This window comes from Neohortaea acidophila (genome assembly GCF_010093505.1).
Source record: "Neohortaea acidophila strain CBS 113389 unplaced genomic scaffold BDY17scaffold_6, whole genome shotgun sequence".
NCBI lineage: Eukaryota > Fungi > Ascomycota > Dothideomycetes > Mycosphaerellales > Teratosphaeriaceae > Neohortaea > Neohortaea acidophila.
Genome location: NW_022985515.1, coordinates 73,636 through 96,173, shown reverse-complemented (window position 1 = coordinate 96,173; position 22,538 = coordinate 73,636). Strand labels below are relative to the sequence as shown.

The 22,538-nt window shown below is 56.0% G+C and overlaps 13 protein-coding genes across 13 annotated transcripts; 6 read left to right on the top strand and 7 right to left on the bottom strand.

The window, feature by feature from the left end:
* The first annotated feature begins 56 nt into the window (after nucleotides 1-56).
* On the top strand, nucleotides 57-1,553 carry BDY17DRAFT_298200 (erg10, acetyl-CoA C-acetyltransferase). Its single transcript, XM_033733706.1, has one exon. It carries the CDS (start codon nucleotides 187-189, stop codon nucleotides 1,417-1,419), a length of 1,233 nt encoding a protein of 410 aa, XP_033588820.1. The 5' UTR covers nucleotides 57-186; the 3' UTR covers nucleotides 1,420-1,553.
* Nucleotides 1,554-1,572: 19 nt separating this feature from the next.
* On the bottom strand, nucleotides 1,573-2,451 carry BDY17DRAFT_298199 (uncharacterized protein). The gene is made up of 2 exons (XM_033733705.1): nucleotides 2,068-2,451; nucleotides 1,573-2,019 (listed from the first exon to the last, which is right to left on the bottom strand). Exons 1-2 carry the CDS (start codon nucleotides 2,408-2,410, stop codon nucleotides 1,610-1,612), a joined length of 753 nt encoding a protein of 250 aa, XP_033588819.1. The 5' UTR covers nucleotides 2,411-2,451; the 3' UTR covers nucleotides 1,573-1,609.
* A 1,181-nt stretch (nucleotides 2,452-3,632) lies between these two features.
* On the top strand, nucleotides 3,633-4,069 carry BDY17DRAFT_324544 (uncharacterized protein; the record flags this gene model as incomplete). Its single annotated transcript, XM_033737208.1, has 2 exons — nucleotides 3,633-3,773; nucleotides 3,836-4,069. The coding sequence occupies 2 exons, from the start codon at nucleotides 3,633-3,635 to the stop codon at nucleotides 4,067-4,069; spliced, it is 375 nt and encodes a 124-aa protein (XP_033588818.1).
* Nucleotides 4,070-4,293: 224 nt separating this feature from the next.
* Nucleotides 4,294-7,233, bottom strand: BDY17DRAFT_310774 (uncharacterized protein; the record flags this gene model as incomplete). Its single annotated transcript, XM_033735477.1, has 3 exons — nucleotides 4,294-4,428; nucleotides 4,481-7,080; nucleotides 7,197-7,233. The coding sequence occupies 3 exons, from the start codon at nucleotides 7,231-7,233 to the stop codon at nucleotides 4,294-4,296; spliced, it is 2,772 nt and encodes a 923-aa protein (XP_033588817.1).
* A 640-nt stretch (nucleotides 7,234-7,873) lies between these two features.
* On the top strand, nucleotides 7,874-9,115 carry BDY17DRAFT_298193 (ATP synthase F1 gamma subunit). Its single transcript, XM_033733704.1, has 3 exons — nucleotides 7,874-8,001; nucleotides 8,067-8,665; nucleotides 8,718-9,115. The coding sequence occupies exons 1-3, from the start codon at nucleotides 7,946-7,948 to the stop codon at nucleotides 8,978-8,980; spliced, it is 918 nt and encodes a 305-aa protein (XP_033588816.1). The 5' UTR covers nucleotides 7,874-7,945; the 3' UTR covers nucleotides 8,981-9,115.
* A 55-nt stretch (nucleotides 9,116-9,170) lies between these two features.
* On the bottom strand, nucleotides 9,171-10,592 carry BDY17DRAFT_298190 (uncharacterized protein). The gene is made up of 2 exons (XM_033733703.1): nucleotides 10,504-10,592; nucleotides 9,171-10,449 (listed from the first exon to the last, which is right to left on the bottom strand). Exon 2 carries the CDS (start codon nucleotides 10,236-10,238, stop codon nucleotides 9,333-9,335), a length of 906 nt encoding a protein of 301 aa, XP_033588815.1. The 5' UTR covers nucleotides 10,239-10,449; nucleotides 10,504-10,592; the 3' UTR covers nucleotides 9,171-9,332.
* A 667-nt stretch (nucleotides 10,593-11,259) lies between these two features.
* Nucleotides 11,260-12,044, top strand: BDY17DRAFT_353904 (uncharacterized protein; the record flags this gene model as incomplete). Its single annotated transcript, XM_033738242.1, has 2 exons — nucleotides 11,260-11,706; nucleotides 11,767-12,044. The coding sequence occupies exons 1-2, from the start codon at nucleotides 11,395-11,397 to the stop codon at nucleotides 12,040-12,042; spliced, it is 588 nt and encodes a 195-aa protein (XP_033588814.1). The 5' UTR covers nucleotides 11,260-11,394.
* A 12-nt stretch (nucleotides 12,045-12,056) lies between these two features.
* On the bottom strand, nucleotides 12,057-14,242 carry BDY17DRAFT_298188 (uncharacterized protein). Its single transcript, XM_033733702.1, has 3 exons — nucleotides 13,639-14,242; nucleotides 12,734-13,573; nucleotides 12,057-12,681 (listed from the first exon to the last, which is right to left on the bottom strand). Exons 1-3 carry the CDS (start codon nucleotides 13,982-13,984, stop codon nucleotides 12,113-12,115), a joined length of 1,755 nt encoding a protein of 584 aa, XP_033588813.1. The 5' UTR covers nucleotides 13,985-14,242; the 3' UTR covers nucleotides 12,057-12,112.
* Nucleotides 14,243-14,500: 258 nt separating this feature from the next.
* BDY17DRAFT_324538 (Bromodomain-containing protein) lies at nucleotides 14,501-16,878 on the top strand (the record flags this gene model as incomplete). Its single annotated transcript, XM_033737207.1, has 5 exons — nucleotides 14,501-14,581; nucleotides 14,871-14,953; nucleotides 15,011-15,598; nucleotides 15,651-15,909; nucleotides 15,964-16,878. The coding sequence occupies 5 exons, from the start codon at nucleotides 14,501-14,503 to the stop codon at nucleotides 16,876-16,878; spliced, it is 1,926 nt and encodes a 641-aa protein (XP_033588812.1).
* A 144-nt stretch (nucleotides 16,879-17,022) lies between these two features.
* BDY17DRAFT_324537 (uncharacterized protein) lies at nucleotides 17,023-17,832 on the bottom strand (the record flags this gene model as incomplete). Its single annotated transcript, XM_033737206.1, has 1 exon — nucleotides 17,023-17,832. One exon carries the CDS (start codon nucleotides 17,830-17,832, stop codon nucleotides 17,023-17,025), a length of 810 nt encoding a protein of 269 aa, XP_033588811.1.
* A 400-nt stretch (nucleotides 17,833-18,232) lies between these two features.
* Nucleotides 18,233-19,280, bottom strand: BDY17DRAFT_346355 (uncharacterized protein; the record flags this gene model as incomplete). The annotated part of the gene is made up of 2 exons (XM_033738100.1): nucleotides 18,809-19,280; nucleotides 18,233-18,757 (listed from the first exon to the last, which is right to left on the bottom strand). Exons 1-2 carry the CDS (start codon nucleotides 19,067-19,069, stop codon nucleotides 18,233-18,235), a joined length of 786 nt encoding a protein of 261 aa, XP_033588810.1. The 5' UTR covers nucleotides 19,070-19,280.
* Nucleotides 19,281-19,300: 20 nt separating this feature from the next.
* On the bottom strand, nucleotides 19,301-20,578 carry BDY17DRAFT_298182 (uncharacterized protein). Its single transcript, XM_033733701.1, has one exon. It carries the CDS (start codon nucleotides 20,514-20,516, stop codon nucleotides 19,389-19,391), a length of 1,128 nt encoding a protein of 375 aa, XP_033588809.1. The 5' UTR covers nucleotides 20,517-20,578; the 3' UTR covers nucleotides 19,301-19,388.
* A 624-nt stretch (nucleotides 20,579-21,202) lies between these two features.
* Nucleotides 21,203-22,439, top strand: BDY17DRAFT_324534 (uncharacterized protein; the record flags this gene model as incomplete). The annotated part of the gene is made up of 3 exons (XM_033737205.1): nucleotides 21,203-21,404; nucleotides 21,467-21,600; nucleotides 21,657-22,439. 3 exons carry the CDS (start codon nucleotides 21,203-21,205, stop codon nucleotides 22,437-22,439), a joined length of 1,119 nt encoding a protein of 372 aa, XP_033588808.1.
* Nucleotides 22,440-22,538: the final 99 nt, after the last annotated feature.

Below are 22,538 nucleotides of genomic sequence, written 5' to 3'. Positions count from 1 at the left end.
CGGCAGCCACAACCTTAAACTCGATATCTAATCCACCGTGCGACGATGCCAGCGCTCAACACTTTTTAGTCGTGATTCGAAGTGGGGGAGCTCAAGAGGGAAAATTCGATATTCGCCAGACCGGATCGACTCACGCTCAAACACACACCTCTCTGGCAGCAAATCGTGGTCGACGACCGCACAGTCATGGCTCCCCCTGCGCCCGTCTACGTGCTCTCCGCCGCCCGAACACCCGTGGGCATGTTCATGGGCTCGCTCTCCTCTCAAACCGCCATTCAACTCGGCTCGCACGCAATCAAAGCGGCCGTCGAACGTGCTGGAATCAAAGCTGAAGATGTAGACGAGGTCTTCTTCGGCAACGTCCTCTCCGCCAATCTCGGACAGAACCCCGCAAGGCAGTGTGCGATCAAGGCTGGCCTACCCGAATCCACCGTCGCCACCAGCATCAACAAAGTCTGCGCCAGCTCCGTCAAAGCCATGGCTCTCGCTGCCCAGTCCATCATCTGCGGCACCGCCGATGTCATCGTAGCTGGTGGAGCGGAATCCATGAGCAACTCCCCGCATTACTTGCCCACATTGCGAGCCGGCGCCAAGTTTGGAGATCAGAAACTCGTCGATTCGTGTCTACGAGACGGACTGTCCGACGCCTACTCTGGCGAGCACATGGGTCTCCAGGGAGAGGAATGTGCAGACGATCACGGCTTCGGACGCGAGGACCAAGACAAGTACTGTATCATGTCGTACAAGCGAGCCCTTCAAGCCGAGAAGTCCGGGTACTTCAAGGAGGAGATTGCTCCCTTTATCATTCCGGGCGCCAGAGGCAAGGAAGACACAGTGGTCGACCGAGACGATGAGCCAAAGAATTTCAACGAAGAAAAGACCAAGTCCCTCAAGCCGGCTTTCAAGAAAGAAGGGGGAACTGTCACTCCCGCCAACGCCTCTCCCTTGAGCGATGGTGCAGCGGCTCTCGTCCTTGCAAGCGAAGACTTTGTCAAGAAGCATCAATTGAAGCCAATTGCGAAGATTCTTGGATGGGGTGACGCCGAGAAGGCCCCATCCAAATTCACCACTGCCCCCGCTCTGGCCATTCCCAAGGCTCTGAAGCATGCGGGCATCAAGTCGGACGACGTTGACGCGTTCGAGATCAATGAGGCCTTCGCCGTTGTCGCCCTGGCCAACATGAAGCTCCTCAATCTGAAAGACGACAAGGTCAATCTTCACGGTGGTGCGGTGGCGTTGGGCCATCCTCTTGGCGCCTCAGGTGCACGCATCGTCACGACACTGTTGGGCGTGCTGAGGGCGAAGAATGGCAAGATTGGATGTGCGGGCATCTGCAATGGAGGCGGTGGTGCGTCGGCGATTGTGCTCGAGAGGCTCGATACGGAAGGCAGTGCGAATGGCGTCAACGGCAGCTCGTGAGGACTAGGACGAAACGGCCTGAAAGCAGACTGACTGAATTCGAGCGAGGATATCACTTGTGCATTAGGCTACGTCGTGAAGTGTGGACAAGCTCTGAGTCAATTTGTCGATTCAAAAGCAGTTACGAAAGGCACTCATGCTTTTCTTTCTCATGTTCGCCGCTTTCTACATGTATATCTCCAGATCGGCATCAGCAGCACTTCTCGCGGCCGTTGAAGCCGCCGGATCCGGTCGCCAATGTGTGCTGGTGAGGATAATTGACATACTGTCGTTGAGTGGGGTCGATTGGACCCAGGGGTGGAAAGTATGTGTTATGTTGCTGGCGCCTATTGTTGATGTTCGCAGGCGCACTCTGCCGCCCAGGGTGCGGTAATTGCTCGTTTACGTTCGGCGGTGGTGGATTGCGTCCGTTCCGTTGTCGAGATCGATCGTTGGCGTTCGCAGGTGGCGGGAGGAGAGCAGGTGGCTGGAATGTGGTTCCGAAGCTCGAAGATACACGGTCCCCGTACGTGTGATATGTCGCATCGACGTGTGCTGCATGGGTATAGTTGACAAGTCGCGATGGTCCATGTGAGCCATGACCAGCTACCAGCCGGGGTCCTGCTTCGTGTCAGTGACGGTATAATGAAGGGACGCAGTAGTACTTGCCATCGGCTGATGACTGCGCTGCGTTGTTTGCTGACCAAGGAGGCGTGTTAGGCGAGCTGTTCCGTTGCCCCTGATGATGAATTGGGTACTGCTGTAGCTCTGGTAGCTCGGATGGGTAGTGATGTTCGATGTCTCCTTCTTGAGGAGGAGCCGGTAGCGGCGCGGCATCGCCCAAGGACTCGAACACACCTGAAGCTGGAGCTGCACGATGAGTTGCGCCCGGAATGGCGCTCCGACAGCGACGGCGCTGGGCCGCCACACGGTGAGGGTCTGGAGAAGGCGGAGGAAGAGGGGTGCTGGTAGAGTTGCCTCGATGCGTCCTTTTATCAAGGCCTCCTGCCATGGTATGATATTTGTATAATGCGACGTGATGGGAAACTATACATTGTAAAAGGTCGATGAGAAACAAGAAGGCTGGGAGGTCAAGGAAGTGAGCTGCGGGCGCGGCATATACATAGTGAGTGATGGGGGAAACTTGGAAGCCGGCGGCATGCAATGAAGGCGCTCCAGTCAAGGAGTCTGGATTTCTCGCCTTGAATAAGCGCTCACGCGTGACTGCCACCCTAGGGGTAAGATAGCAGGTGGACAGCCGATTCGATGCCTCGCATTTATTGATATCAGTCTTGCGTCACCGGCCGTGGTTGGAATCGCACCTCGGGCTCCACTCGAGGCCGCACCTCTGGGAAGACTCGAAGCTGCATTTGCCCTCTTGGACTTGCTTTAGAAACACACAATCCGCCTGTGCAATCCTTGGAGAGGTCATTCGCCGCCCATAGTCCGCGGTACCGGGCCGGGCAGTAGAAGTCAAGGGAGGTAGTATAGACAACGTAGCCCCGTAGATGCTATAAATGGATGCAATCAGCAGATGATCGAGTCATGCCTCAGTATATTACCGAGCAAGTAGAGTGCGAGCAAGCAATGGAGCTCCAGAAGTGAGGCGGCCGGTTTTTATAGAATCGACGAGGCGAGCACTTCCGAAAGCACAGACTGAACAGTGACAGGGACAGCCAGTGGCTCGCAAGCGTTGGTCAAGGCTGGTGAAGCTTTTGGTGGATTCCGCTTGGTCAAGGTTGAGTATTGAGCTCGCGGGGATGCTCAACGCATCACTGGATTCGGCAGATCACTGCTAAATCGGTGGTTGAATGGATATATGAAGATTTACGCCCCGTCGTAGGCGCAATGGTCGCCGTATCAGCGTGCGACTGCGAACCAGGCCGGGCTGCGCGGAAGGCGGAGCCATGGAGAGCGGCCAATAACAGGAAGTCTTTTTCCGCAAATGAGGCGGAAGGTATCACAACAGCAGAGTTCCAAGTTTTGGGACTCATGGTTCGCGGATGATATGTGATGGTTGCGAGGCCTTTTCCCAGCACGTTCGCAGTACGTTGACGTGAAGTTGCCTCGCGAGGCCAGAGACTGAAGTTCAGGCTGTCGGTGCCAGACGCTTGACCACTTCTGGACTAGTCTTGCGACCGCTAGTCCCCATTCAACCCTACTACCACCTCCTCCAACCCTTCACATCTCATCTACACCGAATCAGCATCATCCATCACCCGCCCACTCTCAACATGTCCTCCCCATTCTGGACCATCGGCTGCCTCTCCGGCGCCTCAGCCGTAATGCTCGGCGCCTTCGGCGCCCACGGTCTGAAAGCCCGCATCAACGATCCGACTCGTCTCGCGAATTGGGGTACAGCCGCTCAATACCAGGTTTGCCATCGCCGACAGATCCTCGCAGGAAAGGATGACGTACTGACTCGCTGTCTTGGTAGCTCATTCACTCCGTCGCTCTGCTGGTAGCTGAGCAAGCTGCGCCGAAGAACGTGTGGGCCAAGAGCTTCTTCCTCGCGGGCATCACGATGTTTTCGGGTAGTATTTACTGCTTGGTGCTGGATCCGGCGCGGTTCAAGTTTCTCGGACCCGTCACGCCGTTGGGAGGAACGTGTTTGATTGCAGGTTGGGTGGCATTGGCTGTGGCGAGTCGGGGAAGGATTGCGATCGCGTGAAAGGGGTGAAGTCATTAGATTATCTCTGACGCAACTCCTTCTCATGTTTGCAAGGCATTTGGATTTGTTATGTGATGGTAGCAAGTTTCTGATAAACTTCTCTCGAAATAGTTACAAGAATGAGGGCAGCCATGTCAGACTACTCGTAGTTGTGGTACTTGATAGCCACGGTGAAGTCACGCATCACTATCACCTAATGTCGTGGCCACGCCCTTCAACAACGCTTAGAACTCCCAGTCCTCGTCGACAGACTTGATAGCCCAGTCGAACTTCTCGCGCAGCGTCTTCGAGAAGAAGCGCTCGATGGGGACGTCGAATTTCTTGCTGAAGACCACGGTGAGGCGTGGGTCGATGTAGTTCTGGACAGACAATTAGCAGGGGGTCGACAGGAAATTTGCACGGATGACGTACGATCTTCGAAGTACCCAAGGCCACTTCTTTGTTGTTCTCTCGATCCTCACTTTGCGTGTTCAACGTCGCGATCCGCTGGTCCAGCTTCTTGATATTCTCCTCGTACTTCTCGACGGTCGGACCTTTGCCCTCGGGCTCAATCTTCTTCGTCTTTCGCTCCTCCTTGAACTTCGCCTCGAGCTCGTCTGCAACGCTCATGCGCTCCTCGAGTTCCTTGGCTTTCATTTCCTTCTCGCCCTCGGCCACCCGCTTCTCGTTGTCCTTCTCAAACTTCTTCTTGATCTTTTGGCGTTGCTCTTCGACGAGCGCCGCTTGATGCTCCTTGACCCAATCGTTGTCGAGGCCGTCGGGGAGAGCGAAGAATTCTTCGCCTTTCTTCTTCTTCAGCTTCGGTTCCAGGCCGAGCATCATCTGCCTGATGCGGTATTGCTGGTATCGCAGACCATTGATCTTGTCCTCCATCTTCTCCATCTGCGTGGCATGGGTTGCTGCGACAGTGCGCTTGTGGTTACACAGGATGGCGACCTTGCGATTGGCGTCGTTGTAGTCCTTGACCTTTTCGATGATCGGCTTTCCGGCGTCATTCTTCATTTCTTTGAGCAGATTCGACATCGTCCAGGAGGCATTATACGTTCGGAAGACCTTGGCGGTCAGACCAGTCATATAGTTGGAGAGATGCTTGTTGAGTCCAGAGGTCGTGAGACGATCGAAGATCTCGTCGCCATCGACTTTCGGCGCGCGTTTGAACAGCTTGAGGTTCTTGAAGACTTGCGGATCGACCTGGACCTCATCGTAGAAGCGGATGGAGTCTTTGCCGAGGAAGTCGAAGATGACGGTGTCCGGAGGACGAAGCGTGACGTGCTCCATCTTGAGCGAGCAGCAGCCGACGGTGTCTGCCTCATCCTCTCCTTTCTCGTTGCCGGCACGGAGAGCGAACTGATCGATGAGGTAGACTGCAGTGGCTCGCTGCCTTTCAGCCATCGTCTCCGACTTGAGCTCTTTCTTGTAATCCTTGCGAATGCGATCGATGTGTTTCTTGAGCTCACGCGCCTTTTCGAATTTCTTGTAGTCGCTCTGGCCTTTGATATCGGAATTGGCCGCCAACATCACATACTTGTATGCATTGTTGATGTTTTCCTGCCACATTGCCAGCCAGGTGCCCTCTTGATCATGCTTGACTTCTTTCCATTTATGGCCTTCGGGCGGCTTCGGGACGGTGGCCTCCTTTCCGATATTGATCGTGATCTGCTCGGGCAAGACGCGCTTCTTGAATTTGCCGGTCTTTGGGTGCTCGCCGCGGCCACGGAACAGTCCTGGAGGTTCGACACGGAAGTTGCCAACCTTCTGCTTACGGCCGTCCCACATGCAGTGCATGAATGGCGCTTCTTTCTCATCCTTCTCAGCCTTGATCTGTTTCTTCTCGGCGGCAGACAAGGCTTTCTTCTTCTCCCGCTCCGCATCGGTGTAGTTGAAGATGGGCTTGAAGTCGCACTTGTCAAATTTGACAATCTTCACTTTGTTGCCGTCCTTGTCTTTGGCGTGCCCTGTCTTGTCAAGCATGTCCTTGAAGTCGTTGAAGAAGTTCTTCTGGAAGGTCGGGTTCTCGACGTTATGAGCAGAATTGAGCATGCTTCCAAAGGCATGGGCGATTTCCTCGGCATCTGGATGCATGGAGACGGGAACACCCTCGTACATCATCTGGACGTGTTTCGGAAGCGGCTCGTATTCGGGTGGGAAGACGACACCGTTGTGTTCGAGAGTGGTCCATTTGATAGTTCCGTCTCCTTTGGCAGGGTCTTCCCACCACCGGTACTCTTCTTCCTCCGCCTCCGCGTCGGCATCGTCCTCTGTCTTCTCAGATTTCTTGACTTTGGACTTGCCTTTGGCGGGGCTGGCATCTTCCTTCTTGACCTTCTTCGGTGTAGCCTTCTTCTTCAGTGGCACATCATCCTCATCATCGGATTCACCCTTTTTCGCCTTCTTTGCAGGAGCCTTCTTCCTCAAGGGAACATCATCGTCGGACTCTTCCTTGATCTGCTTCTTCGCGCTCGTCGTTCCATTGACCTCTTTCTTCGCTGGGGTCTTCTTCTTGACCAGAGGCTTGTCGTCATCATCGTCGCTGTCCACCTTCTTGGCCAACTTCTTCGCTTGCGTGGACTTCTCTTCCTTGCGCAGAACTTGTGCTTCCTTCTCAGCCTTCTTCTCGATCTTGGCCTTCTCTTGTTGAAGCTTCTGCCCCAGGGGAACATCGTCATCTTCTGAGTCCTCTCCCATCTGCGCTGCCGTGGCGCGAGGAGGCTGCTGCTGCTTCTTCACAAGCGGTACATCATCGTCCTCGGAGTCGCTGGCGGGCTTGGTCTTGCGTCGTTTCTGAAGAGGCACATCGTCTTCCTCGGAGTCACTCGCGTCTTTGTAGCTTTTGCCGTTGGGCATGGAGGTCTTGCGCTTGGTCGCGCCGTTCGTGGTAGGCTTGTCGATGTCCATGTCGTCGACCGGGCCCATGGCCAGGCTGATGCCGGGTTTGACGGCGCCGTTGCTCGTGGGGAGATCATTGTCCATGGCTTTGTCGGTGGATTTTGAGATTGTGCTGTCTGACTTGGCTGGTAAAGGTGTCAGTGAGGCCACGATGAGCGGAGCACGTGCGCATAAGTGGTAGGAGAAAAAGTGAGATGAGACACGCTTGCTGACGCGCTCAATGAAGGAGAAGCAAACATACCCTTGATGAGAGGCCTATCGTCCTCTGAATCCGACATCTTGACACCGATGAACGGCCAAGGGCCTCTGGAGGGGGTGGAGGTGGATGAATGAGGTGATGGTGAGGTGATGCGTCTTTGGTGGACAGACTCGACGCGTGCTGGGGTGGATCACGGGAACCAGCAGTGAAGACGGCTAAGTCCGTGAGCACGTGGGTGGAAGCCTATTTGCAGGCTGGATCGGAGGGTGGTGCGAATGGGAACGTGCAGTAGAGACTGAGGATGAAGGTGTGATGAGGATGGAGACCACGGGGGATGAATGAAGAAGGGAAAGGGAGTTGAAGGTGGAATGGGCAAGCGTGGCATACGCCTCACGTAAAAAGTGCCTTAGAATCTTCGAGGCAGCTGAGTTGTGATTGGCTGGCGAGCAGGGCCAAGACTTTTGTCACTCAGACTTCAATGGGAGTGAATGTGCTATTGTTTGGGATTGTTTGCTGGAGTGAAGGTCAGAGTGCTGAGGGTTGGAGAGCAAACATCATTGCAAAGTCCTTGTCCATGTGCATGAACGGGTCATTGCTTGCATATTGTCGCCTCATATGTCTTGTCAGACATTGTTACAGCAGCATCGACTTTTGTCACGCTCCTGCGTCCACGGGGCCGAACGGGCTTGGCGCTCGGAAGAGCAACCTCAGAGCTCCTCGCTCACCACACACAGCATTGCACCTCCTCCTACCCACCCCTCTCCATCCCGTTCCATCTCGCAGCGCCCACGATGCTGTCGAGAGCTGCTCGTCCCGCCCTCCAGGCTGGCTCGGCGGCCGCCTTCCGGTACGCACGCCCCTCCCACCACCCAAAAGCAAATCCATTGACGAGCTAACTTTGCACAACAACAGCCCGGCAGTCGTCGCCCTCCCCACCCTCCAAAATGCCAACTACGCCACCCTGCGCGAGATCGAGGGCCGTCTCAAGTCCATCAAGAACATCTCCAAGATCACCAAGACGATGAAGATCGTGGCCAGCACCAAGCTCACCCGCGCGCAGAGGGCCATGGAGGCCGCGAAGAAATACGGCGCCACTTCGCAGCAGGTCTTTGACGAGGCCGAGACCAAGGAGGCGGAAGACAGCAATGAGAAGACGCTGCTCGTCGTCTGCAGCTCCGACAAGGGCCTGTGTGGTGGTGTGCACAGTGGTTTGTCCCGTGCCGCGAGGAAAATGCTCAACGAGAAGCCCAACGACTACGACATCGTGGTCCTGGGGGAGAAGTGCAAGGCGCAGCTCAGCAGGAGCAACGCCAAGCAGATTGTCTTGAGCTTCTCGGGCATTGGCAAGAACGTGCCGACCTTTGCCGATGCGGGCGCCATTGCCGACCAGATCTCCCTGCTCCCTACCGAATACAAGAACACCAAGGTCTTGTACAACAAGTTCATCAACGCGCAATCCTACCAGCCCATTGCCATTGATGCTTACAATGAGGAGACCATCAGCCAATCTCGTGCGTTCTCTCCCCTCGCCGCCTCTTGTTCGCTGATGCTAATGGATTACAGCCAACTTTGCCCAGTTTGAGATTGACGATGAAGTGCTGGTCAATCTCAGGGAATACGCGCTCGCCAACGACCTCTTCTGGGCCCTCGCCGAGGGACACGCCGTGGAGCAGTCCGCCCGTCGCAATGCCATGGACAACGCGTCCAAGAACGCCGACGAGATGATTGACAAGTTCCAAATCTTGTACAACCGAACCCGACAGTCTGTCATTACTGGCGAATTGGTGGAGATTATTACTGGTGCCGCCGCCAGCGAGGACCAGTAGAGTGGAGGGTGTTGAATGAGGTGCAGGTGTACATGTAGATAAGGTAGTGAGGCAGAATCTCATTTGTTAGAACAAAGCTCCTTTGCTTGTGCCAATAGATGTAGGCCGTCATGTCCAAGGCTGTTCGAAGATGCTGCCGCGCCGTCAGAGCCGTGGCAGTGTAAAGTCCAGTAAGACATAGCAATCACCTATCTGCTTCGAACGTTCGTGGAATCACGAATGATGTGAACCGTGAACGATGCGTCTTTGCACGCTCATTTGGTATGCAAATCCTGCTTCTACAGCGAGGCCGGGCTTGGAACACTGCAATGCCAATGCGATAATACATTTTCCATGCAACAGATACGCTGATTCACCCAGGACTCTTCTGCGCCCTCTCCTCCGCCGCCATCCTCGTCTTGTACTCCCTCGGACTCTCCAACTCCTTCTTTCTCTGCCCCAGCATCCTCGCCACAATCCCCGGCTGCTCCCACATTCCCACCTTCCGGCTCTTCGCCGCCTCCTCCGCAGCGCGGTACTCCGCCTCGCGATTCCCAAACTCGCTGCCGAACTTCGCCTCGTACACCGTCGCCAGCCCTCTCTTCAACATGTTCAAGCCCACGTCCGTTTTGAAGAAGAACCATCGTCGGCGATAGACGGAGCACACCACGCGCCCGTACTGATCTTGACGATACGGGTACGTGCGCACGTATTGATGTAGGATGAAGCTCTTCAGCCACTCAATCGCCTCGCGGGAGTATGGCTGCTCCGGGCGTCCGAAGTGCGCGAGTTCCGGTGCATCGACGCCCGCAATGCGCACATGCATCGTCTGCCCCCTCACCGCCTTACTCGTCATATCTTGCACTTTTCGGCCGGGCAGCCAGCCCCAGCCCATCCATCGCCCACCCGGGGTATGGAAGAAGTGGAAATTGTCCCCATCGCCTACGCGCGTCACGTAGCCATAAAAGTTGCGTTTGCGGAAGAAGCCTGGCTTGAGGTAGTCCACTGTGGGGATGCGGCGGAGGTAGGTCTTCCATAGGCGGATGAAGGCGAGAGTTGTGGCGGTGGTGAGGATGCTGATGGTGATAGTTTGCGGGGTGGTGTAGTGCGACCAGTCGGTTGCGTTGAGGTTGTTGTTCCATGTCCCGAGTGCTGCTGGTTTGGAGGGGTGGGGGGAAGAGGGTGGAGGTGTGCTGCAGGCGGTGGTCGAGGCCTGGCTGTCATGATCTTCGCGGTTTGGACTCTGCCGCCAAAGTGTGGCCCAGGACGGCCATTGCATTTTGCAATGCCACCCCCGGATGCAAGTCAATACATGCAGGAAATAAAAATGAAGTCGAGGTGGTGACACCTGAAGTCGATGTGGCTTGCCCGCAACCCTAACGCGCGTGGCAACCCTAACGCCCACGCCACGCTTCCCCGCAAATTTCAACCTCACATGTCCGAATCCGGCAAAAAGTTGGCAATGAGATAGAATCTCTCCCCCGGGTGGGCTATGAAGTTGTTAATACTTTATTCGCATTGATTAAGGACGTCACGTGATTTACCTTGAACCACCAACCTTCCGGTATCAGTTTAATGGTTTCTAGCCATCTTAACAGCCGAACGCGCTAGCCAATTGCGCCACGGAGGATATAGCGTTGCGTTGAAGCAGAATTGTTTATGTACCGCTTTTTGAAAACAGCCGGGGTTTATCCGGGCTTCAGCACCACCCTTCTGCGAGCGTAGCATACCGTACTCTGTCGATCAAGTCCGAACGGCTCGCAATTGCGTAGGGATTCAGCAGCAATTGAAAGAAGATGGAAAAGCAACTGTAGAAATACTCAAATGTCGTGCGGCCAGTAAGCGCTGGAAATACAGTGTCAATCAGGCATGTTGATGCATTCCACAATTGCAGCTCGCCCGGAATGGCAACACCACTGTACTCAACATCTGTTCGTTGACTATCGACGACTAAGTTGAAATCCGAATAGTAGATGGGGCGGTAAGGTTGTCCAGGATATTCTTTTACGTCGTTTGTATTGTTCGTTCGTTCGAGTTTAGTTGTTTGATTGATTGAATCGTCGAGTTCGCGTCGAATCTCAGCGTCATGTACTCGACTACCCAGTAGCAGGCGTATGGAACAATCTCACGTTGCACAACTCTGAAGGTACTACTAGACCGTCGTTGTGTACTTGTTATGCGTGTAGCTGGAGAATGAGCTTGTGAATGACAACGACCCCCGGCGATTGAAGTCACGTGTACCGACAAGGCTTCACTTCAACAAACGGCGCGAATACGTTACACCGCACAACTCACTGGCAGGAGGGGCCGTGCATTCGGTGTTACAAGTGAGTTTTGTATGGACTGGTCTACACTCACTTCTCGCTCATTGCTTTTCTGCCTCTGCGACATCTCCCTCTTCCTCTTCATCGCATCTACCAATATCATCCAGCAACATGGCCGACCAAAACACGAACAGCGATCGCAGCGCCGACAACAGCAACAACAACGACAAGCCCGCAACATGGGAAATGCGCGAGAGACGACTCCCGCCCCGCGTACGCATCGAATCAGAAACCATCGACATGATCCGACGCGTGGCTGGCGATCCCGCGGAAGTGAAGCGAGCGCAAGACTCCCTCGCGGAAGCGATGCCACAGATCATGGCGCAGATGGAGGAATATAGAGAGAGAGCGAGGGCAGAAGCAGAGCGCAGGGAACAGGCGCGGATTGAGCATGAGAGGCAGATGGAGAGGGAGATGGTGCTTGTAAGTCTTGCTAGGCTGCATTGTGATTGTGAGACTCTCCTGCTAATGACTCTTCCACAGCGAGCGATGCCTCAGACCGATTTGGCGTGCTTGCTGTGTCAACTCGACGACACCATCACGTACGCCGACAAGAGGATCACGTACACGCACACAGAGCTGAACAGGCATCTTTCTGGCACGACACACCGGCGTGAAATGCAACTGCGTCGTGCGTTCCGCATCGACGAGGACGACGAGGAGCGAGCGCAGTGTCCGATTTGCAAAGAGAACATCCAAGGGGCTGACGCTTTCGTTGCGCATTGTGAAGAGGAGCATCCGGAGCAGATTGAGTTTTGAGTTGGGTGGAGAAAAGCACGAACGAGTCTGGGATTGTGGACATGAGCCAGTCATGTACCCTGAGATCCTACTACATAGTCCCATCAGGCGCAAAGCTATTAAACGCCGGCATCTCCGCGGTCAAGAAGACATTCCAATCAAAGTCGGAGTTGTTGATGACATCAAATGCCCAGTCCTCCCCATTGCTGAGCGTTGTCGGCGATGTCTCGACGGCCCCAGACACCACCTCCCCATCCACCGGCGGCTGCGGCGTAGTCACCATCGAAAGATCCGCCGCCCCATGCCCTTTACTCGCAGATCGCTTCAACGTCTGCCCGAGAATGTCGGAGTCTTCGTCCTTCCTCCGCTTCGACAGCCGCACGAGCGAGCGCGCCATTTTCAGCGCTTCTTTCGAGGAAGCGGTGGGGAAGCGCTCGACGACTTCTTCCAGCACCTCCAGCGCGGCGGAGATGTGCGAGAGGGATTCGCGCAAATCCATTGCGAGGAAGACGCAGATGGCTTGGAAGGGGACGTTGGCCATGTGCCACCATGGCACGCCCGTGCGGCATAAGCGCTGAGCGGCTTCGACGGCGCTCAGGCCGATTCGGATGATGCTGTTGGTGATTTCGGAAGAGGGGTTGGGGTTGACGAGGCGGATGCCTGGGAGGGTTAGTGGGAAGAGGAGGTGGTTCGTACAGCTCTGTCGACTTACGGCGATAACCACACAAGGCAAGGTTGCCCTTTGACATTTCGATGGCATCGTGCTTGGATTCGTATTCGTCCAGCTGGCGTAGAAAGTCCTCCCATTGTGACTCTGACCGCTCGGGATCGAGGAAGCAGGAGAGACTGTAGAGGTTGAGATAGTCCAAGGTGTAGTCGCCGTCTCTGGGAGTTGGCAGCTGGGTGGTGATGCCACGCAGGGTCACTCGACTCCGGCCGTATTCGAAACTCACCCAGGTATTGATCATTCGAGCGGACCAGAAGGTTCGTCGCCGGATCTCTGCGGTTTGGTGGCCCTGTACGGTGATGGTAGGAGGGTGCAGCGTGGTGTTACTCGTTTCCTCGTGCAGCCCGATGGCTTCGACGAGGTGCATGACGATGCACGTAGCTGTATGACAGGCGTGAGGATGCCCGGTGGATCTAAGATACATGCAGCGGAGGAGCCAGGACTGCACGTCGATGACGTTGGGCGGCTGCATCAGACTGGTAGCTTCGAGGGCCTTCTTGGCGGATTCCAGCAGCATGGGTATGCGTGAGTGCAGGGAAGCATCCCCGTACAAGGAGCCGACTGCGGCCAGGTTGGCGAGCAGGTGGTCGGGAATGGTGCAGTGCTCGGGCTGGGCCCAGCGCATACTGATTTGCTGCAGGACCCACTCCTTGTCGAGGAAGCCGTAGAGGAGGTGTATGTGGTTGAAATGGGCTTTGGCGAGGGCGTACATCTGGTTCTGGTCGAGGAATTCGGTGATGGGGGTTACGGGGGGTGGAACGTAAGAGACCATGCCCAGATTCCAGGCGAAGGTGAAGAGTTTCGGGCCAAAGGAGGGATCCAGGCCTGGGGATAAGGGAGGGAGTAAGCATTGAACATGAGGTAGGGTGATGCAACACAAGGCAACATACGCTGACCCAGGAGTCTTGTAAATGCGATTCCCGAATTGGCCTCCATGGAGCGAGTCTTCAGCGTGTCTTCGGCGGTGAAGCGGTCCTGTGCAGGGGGTTCCGGGCGGACGTAGTCGGGAGACTGCTCGTGATGCGCATTCTGCTCGACGAGCTTGGAGCGCTTGCGCGGATGCTTCTCAAAGTAGCATTTGTACTCGAACTGGCGACACATGTTGCACGGCATGGCGCCATCGCAGCGGCGTTTGCGCAGACGGCACGGCTCACAGGCCTGCTTGGCTCGCGGCCGCTTCTCCCGCGCCGGGCTGGACGTCTCGCCATCATCCTGACTGACGCTGTAAGTGTCCATTATGTGGGATGTGACGCACGGGTCATATTGCTCGTCTGCGCATGCTGGGAGGTCGAGAAGAGTGTGCACGTCTGCGGCGAAGCGAACCTCGAAACCTTACGCCCATCGCCGTATTCGCTTTACTAAGCAGCCTGATCGACACACCCGCGGTATGGGCTTGTCGGGGATAGTCTTGCCTACAATGGTTGCAACGAGATACTAATAATGGGGATAGACGTTCAATGAAAGGCATCGTAACCACAACCATTCTGATCAGAGGCGGATAAATTGGCATAATCATTGGCAAGGCAGGTGAGGTCCGACACGGCTTATGTAAGGGTTGCAGCGCACGGACCCCCTTGGCGCCGTCCGTCTCCAAAACAGAGCGTGATGTGAATGGAGGAGATCGGATGCGCGACGAGGAGGACAATAGATGCATACACGCGTTCCAAGCACCCTCTCTTGACCCATTCCCTCGTTCTCCTTCCCTCTGTGACCACCGCATGGTCTACGTCATCGAACACCCCCTGTGCAGCGATGGAGAGCCGGAAGCGCAAAGCGTCGAGCGCGCAGTCGCCGCCAACGGAGGGCAGCGCATCGAAGAAGTTGAGGTTGCTGGTAAGTTGGGCCCTCCTCCCCTCTCCCCTCCACTTCACCTCCACCTCCTCGTCGCCTCGCCTCTCCCCATCTTATCTCCCGCCATGCAATCTCCAGTGCGCACACGAGGCGCCCGGCGACTTCTGCATCATCCTCCATCGCGGCAGGAAGAGAAGATGGTGGGAGAGTGAGGTGGACAAGCATGCACCCTACCAAGCAAGCCCCAGGCGCACGCTACACCACCCTCGACTCCGCATCTTGCCCCTCGTTTTCCGCAGACCTCCCACTAACCCCCGCCGCCCTCGTCTAGAACTCCTCCGCAGCCCCGCGAAACAGCGTACAAGAGATTGGACAGCGAGTGGTTCAACAGCTGAAGGGTGCGACAGACAAGACGTGCGTATTGCTAGCTCTCTTGCATACATCAAACCGGGTACTGATACCTCCGCACAGCGGCCGACTGATCGCCATCGAATTCCTCGAACTGCCCGACCGCGATGAGATCCCCGAGTACTACGACTTCACCAAGCTGCCCGTCGCTATCGAGACCATCGAGGCCAAGCTCAAGCAGAATGCATACCCCACCGTCTCCACCATCGAGAGCGACTTCAAGCGCTTGGTGCAGAACGCAAAAGACTTCAACGACCCTGGCAGCCTGATCTACGAAGATGCCGAGCGCATACGGAAGTTGGTCTTCAATTTCATGAAGCAGAACAACCCGGCGTACAAGGAGAATCCCAACTATTCCGCCTTTCCGACGCCCATCCCTCAGCCATCATCCACAGCCCTGCAGAATGGGAAGCGGGAGACTGAGAGCGAGGATGAGCCCCTTCCAAAATCGCGCCAGGCCAGCGAGAAGCCCAAGCGAGCTGGAACGGAGCAGTCCGACCGGAAATCGTCTGCTGCTCCAAGCGCTACCGACCCTGATGCGGACGGAGAGGAAGGTGGCGAAGCCATGGAGGTTGATCTCGACTTCACTGGCAAGACCTTCCAGGAGGCCCAACAATTGATCATCAACCACCTTCTCCACTACATCGATGAGTGCGTCTTTGCCAATTAACTTGTTTTACAGTACATAGCTAACATCTCTCAGTGGCGTCGAGATATATTCCGTCTTCGCCAACCTTGTCAGCCGCAAGCTGGAGGACTACTACAAGGTCATTCGACACCCGGTGTGCCTCAAGGGCATTCTGAAGCGCACACAAGGCATCCACGGCCGGGCGCCGCCTACTGGACAGACCGACTTCAAGACTTGGGACGCTTTCGAAGCCGAGATGAGTTTCATCTGGCGCAATGCCAAGGTATACAATGAAGATGAGAGCGACATGTATAGGCTTGCCGGGGAATTTGAGGTACGTTGCTTTGCGCAATCCCTCTTTGACATCGTCCTAACTTCCTATCTCTAGGAGCACGTCAAATCGATTCTCGCCGAGGCCAGGGAAAAGGTCGACGAGCCATCGGGCCCCAAGATCAAACTTGGCGGACCCAAGCCCAAAGTCACCCTCAGCCTGTCGCAGCCTCGTCACTCTCCCGCGCCCACGCCTGGAGTGGCCATTGACAACGAATCCCTTGCGCGTCAACGACAGATGGTGCAGGCGGGCGCCAGTGGCCAGACCAATGCCCCTCCCGTCAATCCGCTTGTCCGCGCCGAATCGGATGCAGTGCGGCCTTTGAGCAGTGCGCGATCCGGCTCGCCGGCAGTGGCTGCGGTCAAGTCAGAGCACACGGCCACCCATTCACCTGCCCCCGCGCAACCTCCACCACTCGCTCAGCCTCATCAGCCATACACCAACGGCGTCATGGCTCCTCCAATCGTGCGACCAATGAGCGGGAGTCCCTATCCCCTCCAACCACCCGCGATCAGCCATCACTACACCGCCCCGGCTATGCTCCCCCCAATCCCCATCCGCCCCTACCCACGCGAAGCCGCCATCCTCCCCTCCGTCACAATCACCACCCACCCCAACCTCAAACTCCCCCACCCCGTCACCCTAACCATCACCCCGCACCCCACCCTCTCCCACCAATCCACCACCACCACCCTGCCCTCCGCGCACTACTTCCTCCAAATCGCCGCCACAATCTCCAAGCAGCTCTCCATGGGCCGCGCGTACAAGATGTTTGTGTCTATCAATGGCACCCGGCTGACGCAGCGCGATACCCAGCTGCATCCTGACTCCCACCGTCGCACGCATGTGTATGAGGGCAGTCTGGCGCAGGGGGTTAACCGAGTGGAGGTCGAGGTTGCTACTGCTAGGGAGAATGATGAGAAGGGGTTGGATGTGGAGAAGGTGACGGTGTTCGCTAACTTGACGAGGTGAGGGTGGTGTGGATTGGATGTATGGTTTGAGGGTTGGAGTTGAGCAACATTCGATCTCATGTGTGCGCAGCGATACCCTGCAGTCTCACGCCGGCTGAAACATCATTCGTATTCTCCCACTCATCTCGAAGCCACAACGGCTCCATCACTTCGTCGTCAGCGATTCGCCCTTCTCCGTCTTCTTCACGATGCGACCACTTCTTCTCACCCCTCCACTTTCGCCCGCAGTCCCGTGCGTACCCACACCACTTCCCATCCCTCCGACATCCTTCTTCGCCGTGCCGACTCCCTTATCCACCTTCTTCGCATCGCGCAGCAGGCCGGTCTCGTCGCAGTCCTCTCCACCGTAGAAGGTCACCACGTACTTGAACAGCAGATCGCGTTCGCCCGTGCTGATGCCCTTGGAAAACGCCAACATGCCTTCGCAGTCTCGCAGGTCGACGAAGCCGTGTCCGAAGCGAGGACCAGGCGTGTACTTGATGTTTTTAGTCGCAGAGTCGAGGATGCGGATGGTGGATGGAGCGACGGCGAGAGAGAGGAAGAATGCTTCCGATGGTGTAGTGCTGATAGTGGGGGCCGGGCTCTTGCGCGGCTGCACACGGCGGATGTACAGCGTTCCGACGTTTGGCACGGCGTATTTGAAAGCACAGGACTGCCCTGCTCGGACTGGAACGAGGGATGAGGGCATAAGTGGATGCGCGCCGCTGAACGAGTAGTTTCGGCATGGCATTTGGGGGGTTTTGGTCGCTGTCGTCGTCCGGCGATCGTTGTCCTCATCCCAGGCGTACTGCCTGATGCGCGTGGCGATCTTCTTCAAGCCTTCGATGACCGCACGCCACGCTGAGGGCATGCTGGCGGCGACACTCATCAGGTCGAGAATGGGGATGTCGTGTATGATCATCTCGATGAGCTCCGGAGGGAAGGAGCAGGCGACGCTGTCGACAGTGCGGGCCATGTTGGCTAGGTTGAACTTGTCGTCGTGATTATGGTGTGATGGATCAAACTGGAAGGCCTCGTCGCTCTGCTTTTGAGCTGCTCGAAATTCAATGTGCGGTGCAAGTTGGGGGAAAGGTGCGTTAGGCAGGGACGACGTGTAAGGCAGGAGCGAACGAAAAATAAGTGGGGCGGTAACGCCGACGCGCAAGGCTGTGGAACCGCGAATTCACCGTGCAGCACAGAAGACAAAAGGTAGGCAATGTACACGCAGGAGCTTGTCAAGGTATGCACACTTCAGCTTGTACACTCCAAGCCCACAGCAATCACACTGCTCTTCACATCCGTCATTGCTTCTCTTCGGCCTGCTTCTGCAATCGTCCCTTTTCGCAAGCCGTTCATCGCGTATCATATCTTCCTGGCTAGTCACGACACAGCAGACCCCAGTTGTCACAATTCTCCCCACCGTAGAAGGTCACAATGTACTTGAACAACAGTTCTCCCTGCTGGCGCGAATCAATTGTCTTCCTAACCCACAGCCGCCCATCGAAATCCCGCAGGTAAACGAAACCACAGCCCCAGGTCGGGTGAGCGTTGTACTGGATGCTCTTACTCGTCGGGTCCAGGACGCGGATGGAGGAAGACGAGCCGGTGGGGCGGAAGAAGAACCCTTCGGCTGGCCTGGTGGCTGTTGTGATGGTGATAATCGTCGTTGTGGTCGTGGAATATGCAGTGGTCGAGGTCTTGGTTTCGGTGATGGTATCGCTGTGACGGCGATGGATATAGAGAGTGCCCATTCCAGGAAAAATCGTCTTGAATGCGCACGATTGGTACGCTTTGATGAGTGGCTTTGGCGCTGCGGGAAGTCTCGGCGAAGGAGGTTTTTCGGGATACATCCGCGTGTTGATTCGCCGCTGATGTTGAAAAATTGGATCCTCCTCTTCGGGCTAGGGGAAAGAGGCAATGCGGTGTGAAATGCCCTTCGAGACTTCAATCACGGCCCGCCAGGTTGAAGGGAACTCGGTGGCGGCTATCATCAAGTCGAGGATGGGAATGTCCTTAATGACCATTTCGATGAGCTCCGGTGGGAACAAGCAAGCGACGCTGTGTCTTCTTCTCATCTTCTTGGAGTCGGCCATGTCGGCCCTGACGTCGTTGGGAAAGGGCTGCATACTGTCGGCATTGGGAACTTCGTCTCTTGGTTGGATGGAAGCTGAGAGAGGATGACAGGTTTGAGTTCGACGAACGCGTACTTGCATGTAGCGGTGTTGTATCGACGGGAAGGGAAGGTGCGTGAGGCTGAGCGACCGGTGGGGCAGGAGAGGGAGAGCGACGAGGGAAGCGTGGGCGGTGGTCCACGCCAAGGCGCAAGGCTGTGGTTTTGCGATACCGCGCGAAGCCAAAGATCCACCGGGCAGAAGAACAGAATTAAACAGGTATAGATGCACGTTCGTCTTTCCTAGTTTCGGGGTAACAGCACACGAGAAGGGTGTGGCATCGTGCTTGCTCGATAATGACGAGAGGAGTGTATCAAAATCGTTTCTCGTGCTACTGAAGCACGGGTTCATTATGCTGTCTTTACAACTGCGCTCTTAGTTCCTCCGCCTTGTCGCCGTCAGCCTGCTCAAACTTCTTGAGAAAATCGTCAACCCGCTGCCAATCGACTTCTTCCGACTGATCACCCCCTATCAACTCCAATGGCACGCCCAGCCAGACATTAGCCGTCCTCAAGCTAGAGTCGACAGACAGCCGGCGCTCATTTATGGGTAGATAGGTGAGAGCGTGCGGCTGGAGGTTTCTCTGCAGCTTCTCGACTTCGGCCTTCCATTCCACCGGAAGATTCTGCTTTACTGCTTCTCTCAGGATACTCGGATCCAAGTCCTCGAGACGCGTCGCCCACTCTGGAGTGGGAGTATGGAGGAGGCCGGCGAATTTCGGCTCGGAGTCTGTTGGACGCTGGCAGGTGACGATGGCGAGAGGTTTGGGGATGTTTAGATCTTCTTTGACTTGATGCAGCTTGAGGACGGCGTGAATCTTGTCCATGGATCGGTTGGTAACCACATTTTCCGGCATGGAAGTCGATTCACCCTCTGCCGCCAGAAACGTGACGACTTCTCCCGTGTCTGAGACGCGCACCTTTTTGGGCTGTGCGCGCCATTCCTTGTCGTGATCGAGCACCACTAATTGCGATGCTGCAATGCGAGGTAGGTCAGGTGGGCAGTGAACGGTCGAGAACGAGTGAGGCTGCATCTCATAAGTCTCTCGGTCGATAGTAGGGCCTTTGATGACTTTAGCAACCGCGTCTCCAACCGCATCGTCTTTCACGAGTCGCAACTGGTACGTGGGCGTGTCAAGGTAATCCTGGATGGTGACCCATTGCCGCTCCCCATCCACGGGAGCGAGTTCCTGCAGCGTAGGCAGGATGTGGGCGATGACGGCGTCGCAGAGTTCGTGCCACCGCTGGAAGTGATTCACCTGTTCTTGGATCGTTCGCGGCTCCACGCACCACTGACTCCATTGCTTCTCAAACGGCGTGCCTAGAATATCAGAGCGGGCGATGTCGACGGTGAAACCAGTGGCGTTGCGCCAGAAGGTCTGCCGTGTCTGCCCTTTGTCCTCGCTGATCATTCCGTATCGGACGATGTGCGGGACGTCGAAGATGGTGATGTAGGTCATGGTGGATGGAAATGATCTTGTGGATGTCATTCATTGGATGAGGCAAGATATAGAACGACCATGACACCACAGGTACGGGACATGATGACGAGCCAATCCAGTGTCACGAAAGATCGGCCGAGGATGGATGAAGCTTCCTCGTACCCTTGTCCCGTCCCTGCCCGCGCTAATAATGCGAAGCCTAACGAGCTTACCCGCGTCAAGCTTTCCAACCAGCTCGTGTACTGTACATCACACCGTTTGACCCCGGGAAATTGGTTGTGCTTCCCTGCTTCACGCAACTTTTGACCCGTCCTTCAGGTAAGGTAGCGAATGGAACCCGAGAGCCGGGAGACAGAGCCACTCTCACGAAGGGGTACGCCTGAAAGCTCCATCAAACCCCCTGGTTCCGTCTATCCTCTCCTCCCGCGGAGCAAGCTTCTCCTATGCCGACTCTGCAGCTAACTAGCGCTGCATCGTGTGGATGAGGCAATCTCATAACCCCATTGCATGCAAGTTACCTCGTATCGCCGGGTGGTGGCGTTTTCGTTGCCAGCGCCAATTCATCTCAATAAAGTCAATGCAAGGGGGTCCGTCAGTACGGGCCAAACCTGTACCTCCCGGCAGACCGAGATGCCTTCTTTTAAGTGCTAGCAACCCCCGTCCTCCCTTTCTCCCTCACTGCAAAGCATCGTTTCGTCCATCCGTTCTGCGTCGCTCCCCCGCGCACCGACACAATGCATTCGCTCGTTCACGTCCTCACCTTCCTCCTCGCCTTCGCGAGTGCTGTCCTCGGCGCCCCCAACGCAAAACATCACCAGCCCCCCGGCGGTACGGCGTATTGCTATACCCAACAACTGACTTCCAAGGGCAATCTACACTACACGAGATGGTCGACTTGGCACACTTGCACCAAGACAAAGACGTCAACGAAGACTAGTATGTGTCAACTCTGCACTGCAACGTGACGGAGGCAGGAGAGGTAACACTCGCATGTATAGCAACCACGACTGCAGTCACGGTGTCTACCGTCACTTCGACGACGGTGACAACAGCAACCGCGCCGGCCACCACGAACACGGCCACCGACACAACGACAATCACAAGCACGACCACATCCACTTCGACATCAACGGTATGCAGAACAAAATGTAGCATTCCCGCCAAAAAGTCTAACTTCGATCGCTGTAGGCAAGTGCTAGCACAGCGACGACGACGACCGTACCAGCAATCTTTGCGCCGATCTCGGACACCCTGCCCGGAGCAGTGTACAGCCCGATTGCTGCAAGCAAGAAGAAGCGCAGCGACGGCGGTAATAGCGAGCTCGATGGCTCCCTGAAAGAGGCCAGGAGGATCCCAAAGCAAGGCTGGCCGGGTCCTGTGCAGTGTTGGTCGTACCCGAGCACGTGCGTGACGTCGACGGCGACGAAGACATCTACTACCACCGTCCACTCGACAAGCACCACGACTACGACCACCACTTCCACGTATACAACGACGCCGGGCGTCAGTACAACGATCACCGTCACAGTCAATCCCACAACGACCGTGTTAACTACCGTCACTTCAACCACGACAATGACAACCACTTCGACTGTCACTAGCCCAATTGACGCAGCCGCCGCTTGTGAGACGACGGCCTACTCTAATTATGCAGACTACGTCGGTACTTTCCCTATTGCGGAAGCGGATGGGACCGGTCCGAATTATAATGGCTATGCCTCCCCAGACTCCGGGAACGATTCGGTGTATGACTGCTGCCTCGCCGCGTTTGCGGACCCCGTGGGCGTCTTCTTCGCCTACCAAATAGGCCAACCCACGGGATTCTGCAACGTTCTTGAAGCGAACACTTGCACTGCTGGGCAAGCCTCCGATCCAGGAAATACTGCGGATCTCGGTGCCGCCGGAAGCACGCCTGTATACATAATTGGAAATGCAGCGTGTGGAACAGTAAGCTTAACTACGTCCGAATGAAGGTGCAGAGCGACGGGAAATGTAGCGAGCGCTCTTCCCATTGGCTTTTCGAAGGCGAAAGATTTCGAGTTCGGTCATCCTTGCGAGACGGCTCTGCGC